This window comes from Protopterus annectens, chromosome 12.part0 (genome assembly GCF_019279795.1).
Source record: "Protopterus annectens isolate FY-2018-M chromosome 12.part0, PAN1.0, whole genome shotgun sequence".
Classification (NCBI taxonomy): domain Eukaryota; kingdom Metazoa; phylum Chordata; order Ceratodontiformes; family Protopteridae; genus Protopterus; species Protopterus annectens.
In genome coordinates, this window is record NC_056746.1 from 1,288,475,907 (window position 1) to 1,288,497,179 (window position 21,273).

The 21,273-nt window shown below is 43.6% G+C and overlaps 1 protein-coding gene across 2 annotated transcripts in view; it reads left to right on the forward strand.

Moving 5' to 3' along the window:
* Positions 1-21,273, forward strand: part of TTLL9 (tubulin tyrosine ligase like 9) — a 787,629-nt gene that overhangs the window by 242,567 nt on the left and 523,789 nt on the right. For both annotated transcript variants that reach the window (XM_044090338.1, XM_044090339.1), the window contains exon 5: positions 18,195-18,380. In XM_044090338.1, the coding sequence (XP_043946273.1) occupies positions 18,195-18,380 (186 nt within the window). The remainder of the gene's footprint in view (positions 1-18,194; positions 18,381-21,273) is intronic.

The following is a 21,273-nucleotide window of genomic DNA, read 5'->3' on the forward strand; positions in this document are numbered from 1 at the left end:
AGATCCCACTGGGAAGCCACCCTGGAAGAAACGGTGCAAGAGGAAGCACCTTGATTCCCCAGAGGAATCTATCACCAAAGACACTGATTGTGATGAGGGGGAAGGGTCACCATGGTCTCCCCCAAATGACATCTGATTCGGAGACATTCTTGAAATCCTCAAGCAGCAGGGAGACTAGAAGTCCTCTAACCCTTCTTCTCAGGAATTGGTGTTCTTACAGGCCTTCCATGCCCAGTCATCTACTTCCTGGGTGACCTCACCGGCAGATGACCTTGTTAAGCTTATTGTGCAGCATGCCTGGAAAGCCCCAGAGAATGTAGAACCTGTCCCCCGGAGGCCGGACAAAATTTTATCTACACCTGAAGACCAGCCTCACTGGTCCAAGCAGTTGCCAGTTGATTCTATGGTCATGGTGGCGGCCACCAAGAGGGAACTGGCAGAAGATAGTTCCACTGTCCATCCTCTGAACAGGGAGTCTCAGACCATGGACAGACTATGGATGTGGACCTATGCTTCAGCGACCTTCCCCATTCAGTCACTGAACTATCTGGCACACTTTACTCGCCTCTAAAGAGACCTAATTTCCAAAATGTCTTCCTCTTTGGTGGGGGTACTGCCTGATGAGGTGCATGACACTGTTGCCTCACAGCTAGCTACCCTTGAATCCATCTCGAACTCCTCGATGCATTTGATATCTCACTTCACCGAGGGGGCAGCTCAGGCTACTGCTTCAGGCATTGTCATGAGAGGTAATTCTTGGATGTGGTTGTGTGAATTCGCAGACCCCTTTAAATCTTCCTTCGTCAATGCACCTGTCGACGAACATGCACTTTTTGGACCCAAAGTATGAGACACACTTTCACGTAGTGAGAAAGATGGAAAGACCTTGTCTGCTATGGGCATACACTTTTCCAACCCCCAGGGGGCCTATTCAAGGAACCAGAAGGGAGGAAAAATGTGGTTCAAGAAATCCCAAGGATCCTTTTGTGATACTTGTGGTCAACATTTCCCCCAGGGCAGAGGGGGAAACTCATATGGAAGATGCCTGTTTTGGGGTAGAGGGGGTCTGCATAACCAGGGCACTAGAGATTCTTTCTCCGGCAGATCCTGCCAGTGCTGCTGAGCAGCGACCTGATTGCTTTCCTCTGGAAGCAGTCGGGGGTTGTTTTTCTCTACACCTACCTGTCTGGCATCTTATTACTACCGATGTTTGGGTGCAGAGAATAATATCCAGAGGCTACCAAATACAATTCGATTTAATTCCCAGACCCGTCAAATGAATCCCCAGTGTACCACCCTGTCAGAGGGAATTAGCAGCCTTAGAAATAGAAAAGCTGCTAAGAAAAAGAGTTATCTAACCAGTCCCACCAGACCAGAAAGGATCCGGGTTTTACTCAAGGTTCTGTTTAGTGCCAAAAAAGAATGGGGACTAGAGACCAATCCTGGATCTCAGCCTATTGAACAAATTTATAAAACCTCAAAAATTCTGCATGGTCACGGTACAGTCCATTCTTCCCTTCTTAGGGAGGGACAACTAGAAGTGGTCTATAGACCTCCAGTATGCGTACTACCACATAAAGATGGATCATCACTCCCGGAGGTTTCTCCGCTTCCATTTGGGAGCCAATCACTACCAGTTCAGGGCACTGCCATTCGGTCTCTCGACAGCTCCCCCGAATGTTCACCAAATGTATGGCAGTTCGACTACAAGGATTGCAGGTCTTTCTATATCTAGATGATTGGCTCCTTACCGCTCTGACCAGGAATCTCCTAATCTGCAGCCTCTCTTACACTCAAGGTCTCGCTCTCTGCTTGGGGATTACAATCAACAAGGACAAATCTCAAATATCCCCAACGAAGACACTTGAATTTATTGGAGCAGTCTTTGACACAACATCCTGTCAAGCTTCTCTCCCCCATCACAGGCTTTTGAAAATAAGACACCAAATCCAAGACCTTCTTCCTCAGACCTATGTACCAGCATGTCTTGTACTACAACTCTTAGGCTCCATGGTGGCTGCCATTACGTTAGTACCACTGTTGAGGCTGCACATGAGAATCCTGCAGTGGCTCCATTCCGCACAATGGTCATTTCTAACTCACCCACTCGACCACATGATATGTCTTACAGACCATTGCAAGGAAGAAATGCTATGGTGGATGAGGCCACAAAAAGGCACTGATACCTCCCCTTTCAGTGCCGTCGCCAGCTCTGATCTCTTCCATGGTGCCGTCCTTAGAGAGATCTGAGCACTGGGACTCCCTCATTGGCTCCGAGGGGGCGAGTGGCATCGGACCCTTGTCCGACCCCGTTCTCCCTCTCGGAGCTTCGGCGCAGGTGAGTTCGGCTCCTACATTGGCTTCAAAGCCGTCTCTCTTGATGCTGGGAAGGATCCCGGTCTCTTTGGAGCCGGAGCCTTCTCCGGTATCGGGAAGGGGTGCCTTCGAGGTCATGAGGAGTGTGTTGGCATCTGAGCAGCCTCACGGTCAGCCTCATTGGCTCCTCCCTCCATGGTGCCTGCTCCTGCCTCTGCCACTCCTCCAGACCCCAAGTGTGGGGACCAAGCGCTCCAGGGCACCCCATTGGGTGTATCTTCCTCTTCTGAGGCCTCCCCCATCCATTCAGGGGAGCCCCCTCGAAAGAGGAAATGCAAGAGGAAGCATGTTGACTCCCCTGAGTCTGTCACTTCAGATACCGACTTGGAAGAGTCAGAAGGGTCCCCGAGATCCCCCTCTGAGGACGTCTCCTTCTCAGACATCCTTGAAATCCTTAGGCAGAGGGGGAACTGGACTACCCTTAACCCTTCCGAGGATGAGTCGGTATTCCTGGATGCGTTTGGTTCCCGACCCTTCACCTCCTGGGTGTCTCCGCCTTTCGATCCACTGATGTCTGTGGTGGCTCGAAAGGCGTGGTCAGCTCCAGACACAATGGAACCAACTCCCCGCAGGCCCACAAACTTTATTACTGCCCCTCAAGACAAGCAATTTCTGACCAAGGGTGTTCCCGTTGATGCCATGGTGGTAGCAGCGGCCACTAAAAATGAGTTGGCTGAAACATCTTCATCTGTCTATCCCCCTAATAAGGAATCTAGGATGATGAATAGATATGGGAAGCGGATGTTTTCCTCAGCGACCTTTTCCATGAGGTCTCTGAAGTATTTGTGCCATTTTACCCACCTTCAAAGGGATCTCCTTAAAGAGCTAGGAGATACCCTTCAAGATCCATCAGTTGCGGGGGCCCAGGCTAAGGTTGCCTCCCAGCTGGCGACTCTAAATTCTGTAGTAAACTCCTCCATGCGGCTCATCTCTTATGCAGCTGATGGAGCGAGTAGGGCCGCAGGCACAGACGTGGCTTTGAGGAGACACACTTGGATACGGTTATGCAACTTTGCGGAACCCTTCAGGGTGTCTTTCACCAACACCCCCTTTGATGGTTCTGCTCTGTTTGGACCACAGGTGAAGGATACCCTTACCAAGTGTGAGCAGGAAGGCAAGACTCTCTCTGCTGTTGGAGTCCGTTTTTCCACTCCTTCAAGACCGTATCCCAAGGGTCAGAAGAGTGGGAAAATGTGGTTCCGGAAACCCCAGGGAGCCGTGCCTGACACACGTGGAGAAGTTCCCCTCCAGGGGCAGAGGAGGGAACAACAATAGACGCCGCCCTAGGGGCAGAGGGGGTCTGCAAAATCAGGGCCAAAGAGAATCCTTCTCTGACAAGCTCTTCCAGCATCCCTGAAGTGTTGCCCAGCTGTCCACCTTCGGAGGCAGTCGGGGGAAGATTATCGCTGTACCCAATAGCCTGGCAAAGTATAACACAAGACAAATGGGTACTTTCTATCATATCCGAAGGCTACAAAATCCCCTTCTTTCGCACTCCATTCTTTTCCAACAAATCCCTTCCAGATGTTCCACCCAATCTAAGGGATCAAGCAGTTCAAAAAATTTCAAAACTGCTAAGAAAAAGAGCCATCCAGTCAGTCCCAGCAGACCAGCAAGGATCCAGAATTTACACAAGGCTCTTTTTGGTACCAAAAAAGACAGGGGACTGGAGACCCATTCTGGATCTCAGCAGTCTAAACAGGTCTGTTCAAAGAACGAAGTTCCGGATGGTCATGCTACAGTCCATTTTACCCTTTCTGGGTCAGGACAATTGGATATGCTCTATAGATCTTCAAGACGCGTACTACCATATCAAAATGGACAGATGCTCCAGAAGATTCCTCCGCTTCCGGCTGGGAGCCAGTCATTATCAGTTCAGAGCTCTGCTCTTTGGTTTCACCACAGCAACCAGGGTGTTCACCAAATGTTTGGCAGTAGTCACCGCTCACTTGAGATGGCAAGGATTCCAGATGTTTACATATTTAGATGACTGGCTCCTTACTGCAACCACCAGGCATCACCTGCTGCGAGCCAGAGATTACACCATCCAAACGTGCTCCACTCTAGGCATCACAATACATTTTGAAAAGTCTGCATTGTCGCCTTGTCGATCTATCACCTTTATAGGTGCAAACTTAAACACAAAGGACATGTCAGCGACTCTCCCAGTAGACAGAGTGTTAGCCATTCGACAACATGTGCAGGTCTTATTAGGATGCAAAAAGATTCAGGCCAGATTCGTCCTAAGAACATTGGGTCTCATGGCAGCGGCTATCCTACTAGTCCCCCTTGCACGTTTTCACTTGAGGATTCTTCAGTGGATGCTGTTCACACAATGGTCCTTCCAGCAACTCCCAATGTCTCACATGATAATGATCACACAGTCATGCAAAAACCAACTTGTTTGGTGGATGGTTTCCCCATAATTACACCAAGGAAGACCATTCGTTCTTTCTCCTCCAGTAGCTACGGTGACCACGGACACCTCCCTGATCAGGTGGGGGGGGGCATTTTCAGGGCAGAACAGTCCAAGGCACCTGGCAGCCCCACGAGTACCATCTGCATATCAATGTCTTGGAGATGAGAGCCATGCTTTTAGCATTGCAAGCTCTTCAGAACTCTCTTCCCACCGGGACCATTGCAATTCAAACAGACAATATGTCAGTAGTATGGTACATCAACAAGCAGGGTGGAACCAGGTCCTACCCCCTATGTCGAGAAGCACTCAGACTCTGGCAGTGTGCAATCTCTTCCCAATGGTTTCTGATAGCAGCGCACATCCCTGGGAAGTCCAACATTATAGCAGACAGGCTGAGCAGAGCAATTCTCATGCCTCACGAGTAGTCTCTCAATCAGACAGTGGCGGACCAAATCTTCCGCAAATGGGGTCAGCCTTGCTGCGACCTTTTTGCCACCCCCTTCAACAGCAAGTGTGACAATTTCTTCTCTCTCCTCCCTCTTCCCGGACACTTCCCCAGAGATGCTCTAGTTCACGATTGGCCTCAGGGACTTCTTTATGCATTCCCTCCGTTTCCCCTGATTCCAAAACTAATTCAGAAAGCTACCACATTGGGATGCAAGATGATCCTCATTGCCCCTTACTGGCCTCGACAAATTTGGTTCCCGTTCCTGCATCATCACCTTCTGGAGCAGCCCTGGACCCTGGACCCAATTCCAGACCTCCTGACCCATCAATCGGACGGGCTGCACCAATCTCTTCAATCTCTCCAGCTCACTGCTTGGTTTCTCCACTTCCGACCTTAGCCAGGCTTCCGAACATCTCCCACTCGGTGCCTGAAATCATTTTATCCTCGCATAAGTCGACCACTAGGAAAACTTATGCTAGTAAGTGGAAACGTTTTTCCTTATGGGCAGAGACCAGGAATATAGATCCCTTTTCAGCCCCTGTGCACCATATTTTAGATTTTCTAGCAGAGCTTTTTCGAGCTGGATCCTCTTCTGCCACAATTAGAGTTCAGCTAGCTGCAATTTCAAACATTCATACGGGCATATCTGATTCAAGCTTCATGTCCCATAAGCTTTGTAAAGCCTTTCGTAAAGGGACCACTCTACTCAGGCCCCCAGTAAGAGATCCTCCGCCTCCGTGGGATCTGAATTTGATTTTAGCTTCACTGATACTACCCCCCTTTGAACCGGCAGCTTCTTGTTCTTTGAAGTTTCTTTCTTGGAAAACCCTTCTTCTGGTTGCAGTTACATTGGCCAGAAGAGTTTCTGAACTTCAGGCTCTTTGTGTTCGTCCTCCTTACCTAGTTTTTCACAAAGAGTTTCTCTTCGGATTAACCCTTCCTTTCTTCCAAAGGTTACTTCTGATTATAATTTGAATCAGTCCATTGACCTACCTGTGTTCTTTCCAAATTATTCCAACAAGGCAGAATACAAGTTACATCAGTTGGACGCTCATAGACAATTACGCTTTTACTTGCATAGAACCAGGCAAATCAGAAAATCAGACCTGTTGTTCCTGTCCTACGCTGAGGGAAAACAAGGTATACCAGTGTCAAAAGTCACCTTATCTAGGTGGTTGACTTCTACTATTACTTTTATATATCAGTTAAGAAATAGCTTCCTGCTAAACCCAAAGGTCACTCCACCAGAGCTCTAGCTACTTCAGTGGCCTTTCAGGCCAGATTGCAAATGGAAACTATTTGTGCGGCAGCTACATGGGCTAATCCACATACCTTCATTTCACATTTTAAGCTGGATGTGGCCTCCAGGAGCAGAGCTGATTTTGGTTCCACTGTTCTGAAGAGTCTATTCCGATGAGCCACCCAGGATTGAGGTGCTAGGGATGCTGTCCCAACCAGCAAGAATGAAGGCGAGATAGACAGCTTAATATTAAGAAGTTATGTACCTACCATAACGTTCCATGTTAGTTGTCTTTTTTTCGCCTTCTTTCTTGCGTCCCACCCTCCATCCCCCTATCCTAGTAGACCGAAAAGAGTTCCTTAGGCTTCTTTATCACTGGCTGAGTCTTCTCTGGCTGTTACTTCTGACTGTCAGTCTCTCCAGTAGGTTCCTCTATCCTGCTACAGTTACTGTATTATCATGATTATTATTATTATGTCTGTAGTTAGGTTACCAAACAAGATCTGGGTATCTAGCGCCAGGCATCATGGGATATGGGGGGGCCTCGAGCCAGTAAGCAGCTCTCGAGCTTTTGAAGATGGCCGAGTCGGAGCCGTGGATCGGCTCCGAACCCACCCAGCAAGAAAGAAGGCGAGAAGAAGACAACTAACATGGAACGTTATGGTAGGTACATAACTTCTTATTTTTAAATAAAGCATTTAGATGTTGTTTTGTTTTAAGTTTTGCCTGCCACTTGGCATTTGTGAGGTCCATTTTACAAAATAAGTCATTTATTTTATTTTAGTGAGAAGTGTTGTTAAACTAAATCACTATATGAGTTAATAAGATAGCCTGCTGTAGCTAGAAACATTGCCTGCAGAAGGATGGGAGTTGAATATAATGATGTAGTTTATATTAACAGGGTTTTGGCAGTATACGTGAAAGCGAGAGACTGCAGCAAACTGTCAAAACAGTTATCTGACTTTCAAAACAGGAATTCATGAAAGATAAATTAGCAGAACTGAAGCTGTATCAAATTAACAAAATGTGTATATAGTACTATAAAAGGCAAAAATTAATGTATTATATTTGCCTTTTCAGTAATTGTGTTTGCTGCTTTGAAAATGTACTTCTCAAACATGTAGTATTGCTGAGTCTGCTGCTTGGGCATTGCTGCTTTAGGTCACATGATCATTTCCTTATTTGAACTCAGACTTCATACTCACAGTATGGATGAGTGGCTTTCATACTTTCAGTTATCGTAGGCAGCTGTAGGCCTATATTTCTAAGACTAAACTCTTTAGAAAATGTGCTGTTTGCTTCTTTTGCGCAGGTCAGGTTGACACAACAACAGTTAAAAATAATCAATAGTTTTTAAACTACTTTGTGTTTTCTATAAAAAATGAATTTGGGCAAAATCATGGCTCAGTTTGCTAGAGCCACTGCCATTTTGGCATAATCCTGCAGAAGAGTTTCCGTCGCAGATATTTGTGAGGCCATGTCTTCATTTACGTGGTCTTCTAATCATACTTTCATTAAGTATGAAAGCTAGATGTCCACTTTAAAACTAGGTGGCATTTTGCTGTTGCAGTGGTTCTTATCCATAGTTTGGGATTTAGTTCCTTCTCAGAAGTGCATTATCCAATCCTGAGAGTCTGATCACTTCAAAAAATAAACAGTGATTAAAACAAAAAGCAGCAAATTATGAAAGACACTGTAGTAACTTTACTGCATTTTCTCTGGATTGTGAAGTACCTCCCAATGTGGAGGACTGTGCCCCCTCATTTTTATATATACTAACTGAATAGGGGCAATACTCGGAGAAACCCGTCTCAAACTTGCTATGTATATTTTCTCATATTTACACTTTCAGCTTTGCTATTCCAAGAATCTTAATTACTGTTCTTTGAGTTTTAACAGGTACTGTTGGGATTCTACTTGCATATAATAACTACAAAAGAGAGAGAAATGAGTGAAAGATGCAGTGCAGTTATTTGAGGAGCTCACCATAGCAGTACATAGCAAAAAAAGACATAATGGAAATTAACTACTAAATATCATCCTTCTATTACTACTAAATATTATCCTTCTATTACTACATTAACTCCTTCCTTTTGTCTAGTTGGTCATCTTTCATTTGCTGGAACTTATGTTACACAGTACTAAGAACCTCAGTAGCGTGGAAGATGAAGAGCTATAAAGCTTTTTGGCCTCTTAGATGATAAGCAGCAATGATTTGGGGTCAATGAAAGCTTAGCTTCTGTCAAGTACCTTGGAAAGATGTTAAAACTGATGTTAAAACCTGTATCTAGTGTTCCAGATACAGATTTGCTGTATTCAGGACTGTATGTAAGCTTATGAGCCCCCCCCCAAGCCTTTCTGTGTTGGAGGGAAGCCTTCTTGCTTATCAGTGGGAGTGGTAAGCACTAGGTAACCTGTCTACCACATAAGGAGTGGTTCTGGCCCAGAAATTGTAGTTACGGGCCATTTGGGCAATCTCTTCCATCTCTCTCAACTTTCTGATTTGAAAGCCTGCATTTGCACTTGTTTCTGTCCTGTAACTCGTCTAGTGCAGATACAGATTCTTAGTTTTAGCACTTAAATTTGCTTACCCATGCTCAGCACTTGTTCAAAACTTGTAAGCACTATATAAGCTACTAATTACTATAGCATTCAGCCTTCCTCATTACCTACAGGAAAACAGTTTTTGTACTTACTTTTCTCACCTGCTTAGAGAAAAAAACAGCTCTTGTACTTACTTTCCTCACTTACCTAGAGGAAAATAGTTTTGTATTCAGGCATGTCCAAGGGTCAGCTCCCAGTGTTCTCTCCTGTCTATCTGATGAATCTGGGCATCTTGAGGCAATATAGAAATTACCTCATGTACACAGGCAACCCTCTCCTCTTACCACCCAACACTACAACCTGTGAGAGATGCACTTATCTAGCCAAACTGGAGGTAAAGCTCTCTCCAACCAAGACTGAACTTGACAGTCATGAGGAGAAGGTAAACATTTGCACCACACCACACTCATTACATAGTCTCACTAAATCTACAGCACCAAAATCCACACATAGTAACACAAAAACATTCGCGGAAGCTCTCAATAATAATCTGTCTAAGCAACAGAGACCTCCAAAACAGAAATGCAAGCAACCTCCATCCCCCAACACAACCCAAATGACACATAGCCCACAGACTCACTGTGCTACTCAGTCACAGCCAATAAGGCAAAACAACGTACCCAACACACTAGTCATAGGTGACTCTGTAGTCAGGCACACTGATGTCCCACTCACTAGGCTAAACAAGGAAAAGGTTACTGTCAGCTGCCTGTCAGGTGCCAGGATCCGCCACATAACCCACGCACTCGGGTCACTCCACAACAAGTACAAATATGACTCTGTCATTGTCCATGTTGGTGTGAATGACCATATTCATTAAGGATATCCACACCTCCAGGCTAGTTGCTCAGCATAATGCATCCGAGGTTATCCAAGTGCAACTAACTCTGGGCAAAACTGCAATCCAAATTGTAGCTTGCTACAGATCCCCCCACCATGCCCCAGGATTCCCACTCCTCTTTTCTTGATGTACTGGAAAATATTAGGGTTCAACCAAACACCCTAATAATGGGCGACTTCAACTACCCTATCATTAACTGGGAAAACTACTCGTGTACCAACTCCTTAGCTCAACACTGTCTGGAATTCATAAACTCCAATGCCCTGGATCAACTTATCCACACCCCACCAGGGGCAACAGTATCCTAGACCTAGTCATTACCAACATGAGTGACCGGTGTTCCACATCTGGTCAACTCCTCGTTGGTCCGATCCGACCATAAGCTAATCACCCTTGATATCCACATCCTGCACCCACCCCTCATTAAGGAAAGCACGGTAAAAGATTTCTCCAAAGCCAACTTCATGCTTCTTAAGACAGAAGTGGTGAACTTCATGACACCCACGCAGATGGACAATACAGTTACAACTGCTGAATCCTACGCGAATGCACTCTATAAGCACTTACACGAGTGCATGGATCGTGTTATCCTCCAAAAAAGGAAAACAATCTGGTGGTCCCCTGCCATAAACAAACTGTACAACAGAAGGAAGAAACTGTTGCAAAAGAGAGTAAAATCCCATGAGTAGAGGAGCTCCCTGGTCAGCCTCAGTAAGAAGCTGAGATCCCTTATAAGTTCCTCCAAAGCTAGCTATGAAAACAAAATCACCACTAATGCTAAGGACAACCAAAAAGCATTCTATAGCTATGTCAAGAATCTCAATGGCAACACCCAGGTCTGCTCCGAGTTACAGCACAACGGCACGAAAATTACAGAGCCAACTGATATTGCCAACATCCTGGCAGATAGGTTCAGTGCTAACTTTACCCCTCCCTCACCCCCTAAAGGGCCCATATCTATACAGGAAGAATGCAGAATCCCTGTAATCACAACTACGCAGGTAAAAGCTGCACTCTCTAAAGCCAAAAACACAGCATCCATGGGTCCGGACAACATCCCAGGCTGCGTTTTACATGAATCTCAGAATTAACTGGCTCCCCACTTAAGCACCATGTTCAGTAATAACCTTGCATCAGGCTTTGTGCCCACTGAATGGCACACAGCAACAGTTATCCCACTCCACAAAGGGGGAGCCACCACTGATCCTGGGAACTATTGATCTATTAGCCTGACGAGCCTGGTCTGCAAAACCATGGAACCTATCATCATAAACAAAGACATTGGTAACCTCCAAACTCTGGATCCCACCCAGTTTGGGTTTGTGAAAGGCAGATCATGCCTCCTGAACCTGATCAACTTCTTCGAGGCAGTCATCAAAGCCGTAGATGAGGGTAAGGTGGTTCACACAGCCTATCTTGACCTCGCCAAGGCTTTTGACACCTTCTCCCATTCTGAAATTATAGCTAAACACACTAAACTAAGTATAAATCCCTATGTCACAAGATGGGTTACCAACTGGCTCATTGACAGAACCCACACTGTAAAAGTTGCAGACTTCAAATCTGACCTCAAAGCAGTGACAAGTGGAGTACCACAGGGTTCCGTCCTGTGACCTCTCCTGTTTGGTATCTACTTCTCTGAAGTACAGGCTAACACAGAAGACCTCTGGCTAACAAAGTTTGCAGATGCCTGCAAACTAGGAGCCATTGTCAAGTCCCCAAATGATGTGGACATCCTACAGAAGGGCCTCGCTGAGACAGATGCCTGGTGTCAGAGCCATGGCCTCAAGCTCAATGCCAAAAAGTGCAGTGTCATCCCCTTTGGTAAAAACTCTGTACCCATGAACTACCACATAGGCAGCAATCTACTTAACACCGAATGTGTGATAAGAGACCTTGGGACCCAGGTGGACAGTAATCTCTCCTTTGATAGTCACATCGCCACAGTAGTCAGAAAGTCCTTCTACGTGGCACACCTCATCATAAAAGGGTTCTCATCCAGGAAAAAAGAGGTCATTGTTCCCCTCTACTCGACACTCATTAGACCCATTATAGAGTGCAACGCCCCTTTTGGAATGTACCTCACAAGACATCTGCAGCAGCTGGAAAGGCCATAGAAGTACCTCACAAAGAGGATTACTGGTCTCAAACAAATGCCCTACATTGACCGTCTCAAAAAACTCCAGCTTTACTCCGTAACATATCACCTACTCCGAGGTGATCTCTGCCTAACATATAAAGCTATGTCAAACCCAGAGCTGTTGGGCATGCTACACCTAAAGAAATCCCAATCCCTCCAAGCTGCATGCTCTAGGGACCTAAACCTTGTCCCCACAATAAACAGGACATGCTGGAGGGATAGATTCCTGTCCCAGAGACTTCCCATACTCTGGAACAGACTACCCATCTATGTCAAGCAAAGTTCTTCATTAGCACTCTTCAAGAAAACTCTTGATGAGTGGATGGGAAATAGACCCCGGGGATTACTTCTGTGTGTCTGCTCGACAGTGGCACAGGAAAATAACTTTCTTGGGTGGCGTAAGCCAGTGAACCTTGTTGGCTAGGCGTATGTAGGCCCTTGGGCCGATAACCTAGTACCTACCTATGAACCTATGAAAACTTGCTGGTAATAAATGTTTACTTCCTTGTAAAGTTCGGAAAAAGTTCTTGATTCTTGGCCAAGAGCTTATTAGAAATGAGTGATAGGTTGCAATGGTCATACAGCTGTCTAATCTTAGTCTGGGCGTGTTCATTGTATGCCTTCTTCTACTTATTGCTAATTTACAAAATACTTTTAGTCACTGAGCTAACAACCTCTAATGAGCTGCCTTAATCACTCTGCGCTTTGTTTGTCTGCTGCCACCCAGCGGCTACATAAATGCATATGGAAACTGCCCTTTACTGTCTAAGATTTAGGAATTCTGAGCCACTCGAAAGTATCAGCACAGCAACCACCAAAAGGAAAAATAGGAAATCAACTGTCTCTTGTCATAATGAGTACATCATACAATACCCTCGTGCATATTTTGTTTCGTATCAGCACAACAGATTAGTAGCATTCTCAGAACAGATGAATTGCTCTGTACAATAGCTTAAGCCTGGATTTAGGACTGACTGTTTTGGCTTTTTGCTGATGATGAGGGAATTTGCAAGTAACTGGAATAGGTGAAATGGTTGAAATCTGCATTAACAAACTGTTTTTTTTTTATTTAGTTCATTAAGCCACATTTATAATGACATAGATGACTACATGGGGAATGTCTCCTTTACCCAAGTTATAGCACCTATAGAAGCAATCATTTTAAGAGTAGTAAAGGACATGGAATATAGTTTTGTAGAATTTGCTTCATGCAGAGCTGCATTTGTGGATGTTACATTTATAGAACTGTCCCTGATTGGAAGGTATTGCCCATGTGGTACGATTATAATTATTCCTGCATGTACTGTGATGTTAAGAGCATTGAACAGCTGTACCTTCAGTCCTTATAGCAACCACTTTGATTCATTTTCATTTACTGAAAGTAGTGCAGCGTGAGGCTGGTGAGGTATTACTGAGGTGTCATCTTTAGGATATGATATTAAACCAAGAGCCTGTCTGCCTGTTGTTGTTGTAGCTCAGATGAAAGTTAAAGTGTATTCATTTAGTCTTGTGAGAAGCAACTCCTTGATGATTATTTGGTTTGGGCCAGCTAAATTAATAGGACTTTTGGTCACTTTGTTTTGTAAATTATTCTATAGTTTGATAATCTAAGAGATGGTCATAATAAAGTTGTTGTTGTTTTTGTTGGATCTTAAAAGATAAATTGATTAGTAATTAATACATACTTTTCAGTATTTAAAAACAAGTGTCTGTACAGGAGTCAGGCCTCCATCAGTTAGAGATACTGAACAGAGTTAGTCATATGAAAAAACTAAGAGGCCCAAGTGGTTATATCATGTTATATGAATGCAGGCACATTATTCAGTCAGTCAATAAGTTTGTTAATCGGCTTGGCTGTGTGGTCCAGGGGATGAAACTCTCCACTTTTTTAGACAAGGCTCAAAAGACAAACCCACTGCCATAAATAGCACAAGTAACAAAAACCTAAGGGTAATGCTACTCAATGCCAGAAGTCTAAACCTCAAAATGCACGCACTCGAGGCACTCCTCAGTATGGAGAAAATCAATATATGTGCAGTAACAGAAACCTGGTTTAAGGCTCCAGAGAGCACCCCAGCACTGCCAGGCTACAACTCATACAATACATTTTGGTCATAGAACCTGGACTGAAATACAAAAGGTGGGGGCGTATCCATATTCATCAAGGATACCCACACCTCCAGGTTAGTGGCACAGCAAGATGCTTCAGAGATCATCCACGTGCAACTAACAACGGGCAAACTGCAATTCAAATTGTAGCTTGCTACAGATCACCCACCATGTCCCAGGACCCCCATTCCGCATTTCTGGAAACACTAGGAAATATAAAGGTCCTACCAAACACCCTAATATTAGGTGATTTCTATTACCCAAACATTAACTGGGAGAACAACTCAAGTACTAACTCCCTTGCCCAACATTTCCTAGAATTTATAAACTCAAACGCCCTGGAGCAACTGGTCAACACTCCCACCAGAGGTGACAACATACTGGACCTGGTCATCACCAACATGGGTGACTGGTGCTCCACACCAGAGGTCAACCCCTCGCTAGTTAGATCTGAACATAAACAAATCACCTTGGATATCCTCATTCCACCCCACCCCCAGACAAAGAAACCACCGTGAAAATCTTTTCAAAAGCAAACTTCACGTTACTTAAGACCGAGGTGGAAAGTTTCAAAGCCCCCATGCTAAAGGACAATGTTGTCCAAGCTCCAAAATCCTTTACTAATGCATTCTACGGGCACCTACAAGAATGCATGGATCGTGCTATCCCAAGCAAAATCAAAACTCACTCCTGCAAGCAAAGGAAACCAGTCTGGTGGACTCCTGCCATAAACAAGCTAGACAATAGAAGGAGAAAACAAGTACAGAAAGGGGTAAAATCCCAAGAAGGGAAGATATCCCTGATCACTATCAGCAAGAAACTACGATCCCTCTTAAAATCATCCAAGGCGAGTTTCGAAAGAAAAATTGCCAAGGATTCCAAAGATAACCACAAGGCATTCTTTAGCTATGTCAAGAATCTAAGTGACAATGCTCAGATCTGCTCAGAATTAGTGCAGAATGGTACAAAATACACTGAACCAACCGATATTGCCAACATCCTGGCAGACAGGTTCAGCGCAAACTTCACCCCCATCTCACCCCCAAAAGGGCCCATAACCATACCAGAAGAATGTAGAGCCCCTGAAATCACAGACACTTAGGTTAAAACAGCCCTCTCCAAAGCCAAAAACACAGCATCAATGGGACCGGACGGTGTCCCAGGCTGCATTCTACACGAGCTCAAAGACGAACTAACCCCTCACTTAAACACACTGTTCAATCTCCGCCTCTCCACAGGTTACATACCCATAGAGTGGCACACAGCAACAGTTATTCCGCTCCACAAAGTGGAGACACAACAGACCCCAGGAACTATTGCCCTATAAGCCTGACTAGCTTGGTCTGCAAGGCTATGGAGCGCATCATCATGGAACTCATTAACAGAGACATTGGGAACCTCCAAGCAGTGGACCCTACCCAATTTGGCTTTGTTAAGGGCAGATCATGCCTCCTAAACCTGGTGGACTTCTTTGAGACAGTTACCAAGGCTATAGACGAGGGAAAGGTGGTACACACAGCCTACCTAGACCTTGCAAAGGCCTTCGACAGCATTCCCCATTCTGGTATTATAGACAAGCTCACTAGCCTGAACATAAATCCATACGTCACAATATGGGTTGCCAACTGGCTCATGGACAGAACCCACATGGTAAGAGTTGCGGCAGCTAGGTCTGACTCTAAACCGGTTACAAGTGGAGTTCCCCCCAGGCTCAGTCCTAGGACTCCTCCTGTTAGGCATATACTTCTCAGACGTACAGGCAAGCACAGGAGGACTATGGCTGACCAGGTTCGCAGACGACTGCAAACTAGTGGGTATAACTGACTCTCCAGTTGACAGAGACATCCTCCAAAAGGGTCTCACTGAGACGGATACCTGGTGTCAAAATCAAGGCCTCAACTAAATGCCAAAAAGTGCATAGTTATCCCCTTTGGAAAAAAACAGAGTACCCACAAACTCCCACATAGATGGTATTCCCCTAAATACGGAATATGTAATAAGGGATCTGGGGACCCAAGTAGATAGTAATCTCTCTTTTGATAATCACATTGCTAAAGTGGTTAGAAAATTCTTCTACGTGGCCCACCTTAGCACAAAAGGGTTTGCATCCAGATCAAAAGAGGTCATTGTGCCCCTCTACTCATCGCTCATCAGACCCATCATAGAGTACAATGCCCCATTTGTGATGTATCTTACAAGACACCTGCAACAGCTGGAAAGACCACAGAAGTACCTCACCAAAAGGATCACTGACCTCAAACAGATGCCCTATGCAGCTCGACTGATGAAACTCCAGCTGTACTCTGTTGCATGCCGCCTACTCAGAGGTGATCTCTGCCTGACATACAAGGCCATGTCCAACCCAGAACTGATGGACATGCTCCACCTACAGAAAAGCTTATCCCCTCGAGCCACATGCTCTAGGGATCTAAACCTCACCACAGCAATAAATAGGACATGCTGGAGGGATAGATTCCTGTCCCAGAGACTTCCCATGCTTTGGAACAAGATTCCAATCTGCATTAGGCAGAGCTCCTCGCTAACACCCTTCAAGAGAAACCTTGATGAGTGGATGAGAAATAGAAAATTTACCCCGGGGATCACTTCAGTGGCTCTGCTGGACAGAGGCACAGGGAACTAATTTAAGGGGGGCGGCAAAAGCCAACACATTCTGGCTAGGCTTATAAATGCCTTCGGGCAGATAGCCTAGTACCTACCTATGAACCTATGTAATGCAGTCCTGAGATCAACTAGTGGTCTGGTTGCTAAAGGAGCCAGTGAAGGAGGATGGGAGTCAGCAGCCATTGCTGGCTATCCCATCCTTGGAGAATGGAAGTTGTACAGCCATCTCGATTGTCATCATCTACTGGAGAAGCAGATGCATAGTATGCAGTGTATAGGCCTGTAACATGTAGTTTGCTCTTCTAAGCCACTTCTGCATAGTAGCCTTCATGAGGCATGGATGGTAGCATGCATACTCAAATAGGAGGGCACTGTAGACCCTTGCTTCTGCAAGTGCACAGGCCAACCATCAGAGGAGGAGCTAGGGGCAAAAAGAGAAAAGGTATAAGGCTTGCCAGGGAGATGGTCTCCCACAGCTTGCTGTCATCTCACAGGAGTAAGGAATGGCTGATGGTCAGCAAGCAGTGAGAATTTTAAAAATAAAATCAACTCATTAATCATCACTGTTAGCATTAACAGCAATTTTTTATATAGAGGATTATGAGCAGGTTGCCAATCATTACCAGCTTATTATGTATTCAAGACATGGATGCCAATAAATACACCTACAGAGCGAAGTTCGAGAGGTGAATCTTGGCATCCATGTTGAGAACATATAATAATGGGTTATGATTGGGGGTTGATCATAATTCTTTGCAGTTCATGGAACTTTATCTGCTCCATGTACAACTAGTTACAGAAAAAAAAAGCTAAGTGTTTTGTTGGCTTTGAAAGCCATAAAGCACTTAGTGAGTACTGTCAGAAAGACAGAGTAAGACATACTGTTTTGTTACAAAAAGTCAGGAACACATTACTGACACAGACAGCAGGCTGAAACAAATCAGTTTTTAATTTTGCTGCTGTTGTTTGCTCATCAGTACTAGCAGATTTAACTGCTTAGTGCAATGCCTGATTTTAGCAAGTGAAGTGGAGGGTGCTTAACAGTTGTTAAGATTGGGTCTCTTGCTATACAGCTGTTTAACTGAGTTGTCTTTTAACAGATATCAGATTGTAATCACAGTACTCCATGACCTACAATGTTGTTATCAGAATTAAGTCATGTTATGTGATAAAAGCTACAGATATTAAGTCTTTATGTAAGTATGATTTGTAATAAAATATGTCAAGAAATATAGTATCTTAGGAAATGTTTGATTACTCTTGTAGACCTTAAAACCAAAGCATTTTCTGTATATTACCAGATTGTATTTTACAGCATATTCTTTTTTCTGAACTTGTTTTAAATAATATTTTGCTTGCATTTGCATAAATGATTTTGTACTTTCTGATTTGTAGCTGACAAGAAAAAACTATATGGTAAAAAATCTGAAGCGGTATCGCAAGCAGATAGAGAGAGAATTTGGAAAGCTTGAGGCATCCAAATGTGATTTCTTTCCAAAGACCTTTGAACTGCCATCTGAATATCATCTTTTTGTGGAAGAATTTAAAAAGAACCCAGGCATTACATGGATAATGAAACCAGTAAGTTTTTCCGCCATTCTCCCCAGGTGTTTCACATAATTTATTTTTATTATTTTTATTTTACTTTTTTTTACCAGGATAATTCAACTGGGTGAGAACCCATTTTCAGCGGAGGCCCGGGTAGAAAAGATCCAGAGAAAAATTACAGAAAAAGGAATTTCAGTTTTAAAAAAATAGTATTAACAGTTTTTATCAATATGAATAATGCACACAAATATAAAATGGCGTAGCATACACACAATAATTAAATGGCAATGTTAATTATAACAGTGTCTAGCAAATTTTAAGGGAAAGAGACAAATACATAGAATAACAGTTTCTAGCAAATTTTAAAGGATAGGCTCTAATATAACAGGGCATAAAATACATACACTGCAATTTGAAAAGAAACCCATAAGTATGCAAGGTCATAAAGTACACTCAGTAAGGTATATGAGGTCATAAAATGCACACAATAGAGAAAAGTTTGTTTGCAGTGTATAACAGTTGCAGGACAGCCCACTAATATACGGGGTCATAAAATAACTGCAAAAGGGAATGGTTTGATTCCAGAGTGTTATAGAAATGAGGTAAAACATACTTAATTTAGTGTGTAAAAATGAAAATAGAGTTGTAAATAAATAGGAAGCCTGTTATACTTTGAAATGTGTGGTTACAAGGATGAATTACTAGTTGGTAGGATACAGAGAGTGAAATTGTAGGCACCATAGAAAGGAGGAGGGTTGAAGTTGAAGAAGAAGGCAACAGAGGTGGGGGAGAGAATGATAGTTGAGATGGAGAGAAATGCAAGAAATGTGTGATGAGGTAATTAGGTGAGGGGAAAATTAGTGTGTGGTAGTAGATATGAGATATGAAGTTGTAGGGAAAACTTTTAGATAAACCAGTGTGGGGGGGGGGGGCTAGAGAAGTAAGCGTAGGAGTAAGGAATAGCTGTAGTTGCTGGATTAACTAGGAGTGGTACAAGAGCAAAGCCAGTTGTTACACAGGAAGTCTTTTAGACATTTTTTAAAGTGAGATGGGTTGAACGTGGTTAGGACTTGTTGAGGGGTGGTATTCCATGTCTTTGAGATGTAGTTTGAGTAGAGGGAATCGCCAGCTTTATTGTTGGATTTAGTGACTCGTAGCAAGGATTTGTTAGAGGATCAGAGGAGAAGAATGTTAATTGTAAGGTTGGAGCAGAGTTTAAAGGATGGGGTTTTTGTCAGGGTGATGTACTATTCTGTGTGCAGAGCTTAGTTGTGTATAAGTCAGGTGGTTAGGAAGTTCTAGCCAGTTAGTTGATGCAAGGCAGTACAGTGGTGAGACCTATGTGGTTTGTTGGTGGCAAATTTTGTAATTTTATTATAACAGCTTTCTAATTTGCAAAGGTCAGCTTTACTCAAGTTAGTAAAGATAGAAATTAATTGATAAAATATTCAACAACAAAGAAGACAGTTTGCACTGAAGGAAACTGTGAGTCACTGTATCAAAAGGTTGTGTAGTTATTCTTGTTTGTTTGATTACTTGGCTAGGAAGCAAAATTGTTACTAGATTAACTGAACAGCAAACAGCAAGTGGTATAGTTGATACTTGGTAGTGATACCATTCAGGAGCAAAATGATTAAAGAGATGCAATAACCATCAACTAAAAGTGTAACTACAAGACGTCTCCTATGTATACCTGATCAAATTCAACTCTTCGTAATGTAAGTTTTACTGTTCCTTAACTTTTTCTGTTTACTATGCAGCCACCTCTCTGTACATGTGCAGTTCAGTTAATTTTATGTTACAGTGATGATGTAGATTGTGCAACACAACATGAGATGTTCATCATTTGATCACTGCTACAGCAGCCTTGGGTATATGGGCTATATCTTACTAAGGATATAACCAACGGCCAGTTTACAAAGCTTTAGGGCACCTTTAATGCACCCAAATTATTAACCAGCTTGAGCAGAGCTGAAGGAAATAGAGTAGTTTGGATGCCAAGTCCTTTAGAGCTTTTTGCCGCCAAAGAGCACTCCTCCTGCATGATTTCAAGGATTGACAGTCAGTGAACACTTTTCCATTGGTAGGTAAATAATTTCCTGTTAGGGATAAAACCCTCCACATTTTAATTTTATGAAAGAAAGTGGTGTGGGTTTGACATAATGGTTAAAGTCTTTGCCTCATAGACACAAGGTACAGCTAGGTTTAAAATGACCCTTCAGGACAGTTAGCCTAGTATTCAGCTATGGACCTCTGAGTATTTTCTGTACAGCTATTAGTTTTTTGCTGGGAACAAGAGTTTTTATAGACTATCACTCGACTTTTAGTTACTTATAAACAGGAATGTTACATTTAACTTTTGAGAAAAAAGTTGCTGAAATGTACATAAGACTGTCTTTTTTTCCTTTATAAAAGCTGTTTTTATTACTTTGGGGGTAGGGGTAAGTGTTTAAAGTGCATTTCACTGTGTTTTTTGATGGGGAAAAAAACTTTTTTAATGCATACCTGTTTCACTGACTATTGCTGCCAGGCTTCCCCTGGATTCAGGTATCATTTTTGACTTCACCATGGAATAGCCTTCCAGTTCCTCAGTTCTTCCTTCTTTTGAAGTGTCAAGAATGTCTCACTTGGGTGAGAGACTTCCTTCACAGACAAGCATTTCAAGAGAGTTTCCAAAAATCTTGTTTGACTTCTCACAGGACCTTTTTATTCGGGTGTCTCCTAGATACCTCAGTTCAAAGAACTTTTCTCCCACAGGAAAAAGTAGATCTATATCTAGATCTGTTCCTTTGTTTTCCACTGAAACAAAAGTCTCAGCAAGGGAATTTCTCAGAATACAAAGATTCATGGCATCCATGATTCTCATGATTCCTATAACAAGACTACACATGAAAAAATCCAATGATACTGAACATCAGTAGGGCCC